The following is a 4226-nucleotide window of genomic DNA, read 5'->3' as shown; positions in this document are numbered from 1 at the left end:
TAATATTTTTAATAAATGCAATGATCGGTGAAAATCTATAAATTAATTTTTGTGCAATGTGTGGATTTTGTTCTGACATTTTTCAAGAAAAAATTGAAGCTGCTTGTTTCAATATGATCCAACTATCCACCAAATTGATAATACAGAAAGTTAATATATTTTGCTTAATTCATTAAGGTAGTTACATTAATCAACTTTATAAAAACATTAATCTAACTCAATTTTATTATATATATATATATATATATATATTGTTTCGTTTCGTTATTGTGAAATCTGAAAACTACTTTGATGCTCATGCCCATTTTTCTCTTCGGAAGTGGCTGGAGCTTGGAAGCAGTGATGAAATCAATACTTCAATTGGAAAATATTGAATGATGGTTCTCATTGTGTTGCTACGCTAAATTACAGTCAAACATTCCAGATTGCTGATTAGAATTTTCAAACTTACAATCCTTTTTGTTCGCTTATTCTCTTTCCAACACAAGCTGATAGGTAAATGATACTTTCAACTTGCATCCAGACATTCCTATGCTGTCGGAAATTATGATGTGAAAATGCACGATGTGATTCGTGATATGGCTCTGTGGATAGCTAATGGGTGCAATATTTTTTAGGAAAGTATTTTAGTGCAAGCAGTGTTCGATTAATTGAAGCACCGGAGAACAAAAAATGGGAAGCAGTAAAAGGATATCACTAATGGCAAATTGCCTTCAGAATCCAATCGAAACACCTTCATGTCCCAACCTACTAACCTTGTTTCTCAATGAAAACACATAGAAGACAATCAGCAATGACTTCTTCCAATCTATGCCTAATCTAAAAGTGTTAGACCTGTCCTGTAATAGTGGCATAACTGAATTGACCCAGGGAATTTCAAAACTTGTTTCCCTGCAATATCTCAATCTATCCAAGACAAGTATAAGACAGTTGCCAACTGAGCTCAAGTCCCAACAAAGGCTGAAATATTTGAACTGGTCTAAGGGATGATGTTATCAGAAGTGTGAAAATAGCCGAAGATCAGCAACAGCTGAAGCGGCTAGACCAAGTTCAATGCTGGCTTTCGAGGGCAGAAACTTTGATTAAGGGAGCTCATTGTTGATTGTGGAAAGTCCTCAGGAAATTAAGAAATTATGTATAGGAGGTTGTTGTTCTATGAGTCCCAAGTCCAACCTGAAGTTTGGGAATCAAATTGCCAAAATGCTCCGAAATGTTGTGGATCATAAGAGCAAGGGAGTTTTTGACAAGGTGGCTGAGGGAGAACCAACACCTCTAGTGACTGACTGACCTCCTGAGCATACTGTTGGTTTGGAATCCAAATTCGACAAGGCTTGGAGCATCCTTGAAGCTGAACAACTCGGAATTGTTGGCCTGCATGGCATGGGATGCCTCCTGAACAAAATCCACAACAAGTTTTGTGAACCACCAAATCGATTTGATGTTGTTATTTGGATAGTAGTATCTAAAGGGTTTTATATCAGAAAGGTCCAAGATGACATTGCTGAAAGGGTGGAAATAGCTGGTGGAACATGGCAGAACAAAAGTCCAGAGGAAAAAGCTCAAAACATCTTCAGGGTTTTAAAGGAAAAGAAATTTGTTATATTGTTAGATGATATGTGGGAGCGAGTTGATCTATCTAAGGTTCGGATACCTCTCCCCACTCAAGAAAATGGTTCCAAACTAGTTTTCACAGCTCGTTCTATCAAGGTGTGTGGCCAAATGGAAGCTCAAAAGAAGATTGAAGTGCGGTGTTTGCCTGAAGAAAAAGCTTGGGAGTTATTTCAAAGACAGTTGGTGAAGAAACACTTGAAAGTAATCCATGTATTCGTGAGTTGGCTCATGAATTGGCCAAAGAGTGTGGAGGACTGCCTTTCGCACTCGTCACCATTGCTTGTGCCATGGCTTGGAAGAACACAGTTGAAGAATGGAAATATGCAATTGAAGTGTGTCGGAGATCATCTGCCTCTGTTTTTCCAGACATGGATGAAGAGGTATATCCTCTTCTAAAATTCAGTCTTGATTCTCTTCCCAATGACATGATTCGAACTTGCCTCTTATACTGTAGTTTGTTCTCGAAGGATTACCAAATTAGAAAAGATATGCTTATAGATTTCTGGATAGGGGAGGGGTTTTTGGCTGGACATGGCAATACAAGTTTAGCTCGAAACCAAGGCCACCACATCATTGTTTGTCTTCGTCATGTATGTTTATTGGAAGAAATAAATGAATTTTGCATAAAGATGCATGACGTGTTTCTTGACATGAGTTTGTGGATAGCATGTTGTTGGGAAATCAACCACAGCACCTAGACATAAAATAGTAAACTCAAATTAAGAATAAGAACATACAAATATATTTGTTTTGGTCAAACTTAAAATGATTTACTCCAAACATAATCCACTATCAAATAAATTTTTACGATTGAAAGACTTTTGAAATTTAACTCAAAACCCAATTACACTCTTTTATAGCCTACTTACCTAGCTGTTCTCTTGGTGATTAAATATATGGGATTTTCGTATCTAATCATCTGAGATTATTAAATTAAACCTAAAACATCTTATTTATAAGAGTAAAACCTCTTATACCTTTACTAAACTCTCGATGTGTGATAAAAAACAAATTGAAAACTCTTATAAATTTTGATGTGGGATTATGAGATTCAAGGCAAATCCCAACACATGTAAGTGTGAAGAAGGAAAGTGGAGGTTTTTTGTGGAGGCAGGTTATCAATTAACTAAGTTACCAGAAGTTCAGAATTGGGGAAGTATACGCAGGATGTCATTGTTGAAGAACAGGATTGAAAATCTAGTAGAAGCACCTAACTGTCCTGATCTCCAAACTCTGTTTCTTAACGATAATCAGTTGCAGGTGATCAATAATGACTTCTTCCAATTTACGTGTGGCTTAAAAGTTCTAAACTTGTCAGACAATAGATATATAAAAGAATTTCCAGTGGGAATTTCGAAATTGGTGTCTCTGGAATGTCTCGATCTCTCCTATACAGGGATAAGAGAGCTACCAATTGAATTGAAGGCTTTAGAAAAGCTTTTTGAACTTGGAATGCTTTAGTCCTGCCATAAGAATTCCAAGACAGTTGATATCTGCTTTTTCAAAGCTGCAAGTATTGAGAATGTTAGGCTGTGATTATTCTTTGGGCCAGGAAGGGGAAGATAATTGTGAATGCTTGGTGGAAGAATTGAAGTGCTTGAACCATTTGAAATTGTTGACTGTCACTATAACGATTGCTTTGGTTCTCGATAGACTTTTGAGTACTGAAAGGTTATGCAGCTGCACTGTACGAATTGAACTTTACTTATCCAAGGGCTCAAAGCGATTGAATATTTTATCTTTAGCGAATATGAAGAGTCTAGACAGTCTACGCCTACTGGGGAGCGAAAGTTTGCAAGAGGTAGAGATGGAGTGGGGAGGGGAAGGCAGAATGATAAAAGCACAGAGCCACATTCAAACCTCTGTGATTGCTAGCAAACATTGCTTCCAAAGCCTTCGCTATGTAAGAATAAACGGATATTATAAATTGACAAAATTGAAGGACATAACATGGTTAATTCTAGCTCCAAACCTGAGGTCTCTCACTGTGATGTACTGCAACAATATGGAGGAAATAATCAATGAGAGGAAACTGGGTCAAGTGGCTGAGCTAGTGGAAACTTTAAGCCTATTTGGAAAACTCGAGTCTCTTTATTTGCATGTTTTGCCAGAGTTGAAGAGCATTTACTGGGACACACTTCCCTTCTCATGTTTGAAACATATTTATGTTCGTCGGTGCCCAAAGCTGAAAAGACTTCCACTCAACTCCAACAGTGCAAAGGAAAACAAAATCAGCATTAGAGGTGAGAAAGAATGGTGGAAAGAGCTTCAATGGGAGGATGAATGCGCTCTAAACGATTTCTGTCCTGCTTTACGTCTGTTGACGGAAATTGCAGAGTAAACATATTACTTTAACCTTTGGTCTCTGTTATAATTGCTGTGCTTGAAGCTGTTGCGGTGTCTTCTAAAATCGTGGATGATTTTTTCATTTGTATGATGTTCATTAAATTGACTAAGTTATTGGTGAATCTTTTGCTTATATGGTTTTAAATATAGGCTGCATTTTAATGCTGAGTAAGTAATTTTAGCTTCAACCTAAATATCTCAATTTGTTTTATTTCATTTATACTTCCAACTTTTTCTTGATTTAAACCTATGTAATCCTTGCCTATTCT

General features: G+C 36.9%; 1 protein-coding gene across 1 annotated transcript; it reads left to right on the top strand.

Moving 5' to 3' along the window:
• The first annotated feature begins 1155 nt into the window (after nt 1–1155).
• On the top strand, nt 1156–3952 carry LOC149510740 (putative disease resistance protein At4g10780). The gene is made up of 5 exons (XM_089757077.1): nt 1156–1248; nt 1330–1991; nt 2066–2201; nt 2668–2871; nt 3164–3952. Exons 1-5 carry the CDS (start codon nt 1156–1158, stop codon nt 3950–3952), a joined length of 1884 nt encoding a protein of 627 aa, XP_089613203.1.
• The last annotated feature ends 274 nt before the right edge of the window (nt 3953–4226 follow it).

The sequence above is a fragment of the Durio zibethinus genome, chromosome 28 (assembly GCF_047325235.1).
Source record: "Durio zibethinus cultivar Kanyao isolate XHJ-2024 chromosome 28, ASM4732523v1, whole genome shotgun sequence".
Lineage (NCBI taxonomy): Eukaryota > Viridiplantae > Streptophyta > Magnoliopsida > Malvales > Malvaceae > Durio > Durio zibethinus.
Note: the sequence above shows the minus strand (reverse complement) of the source record. Positions and strands in the feature narration are given on the sequence as shown.

Excerpts from the sequence above, each read along its gene's own strand:
- LOC149510740 (XM_089757077.1), top strand. The coding sequence starts at position 1,156 with ATGAGTCCCAAGTCCAACCTGAAGTTTGGGAATCAAATTGCCAAAATG. Across the intron at positions 1,249-1,329 it reads GCAAGGGAGTTTTTGACAAG|GCTTGGAGCATCCTTGAAGC; the intron begins GTGGCTGAGGGA and ends AAATTCGACAAG. Across the intron at positions 2,872-3,163 it reads TTAACGATAATCAGTTGCAG|GAAGGGGAAGATAATTGTGA; the intron begins GTGATCAATAAT and ends TCTTTGGGCCAG.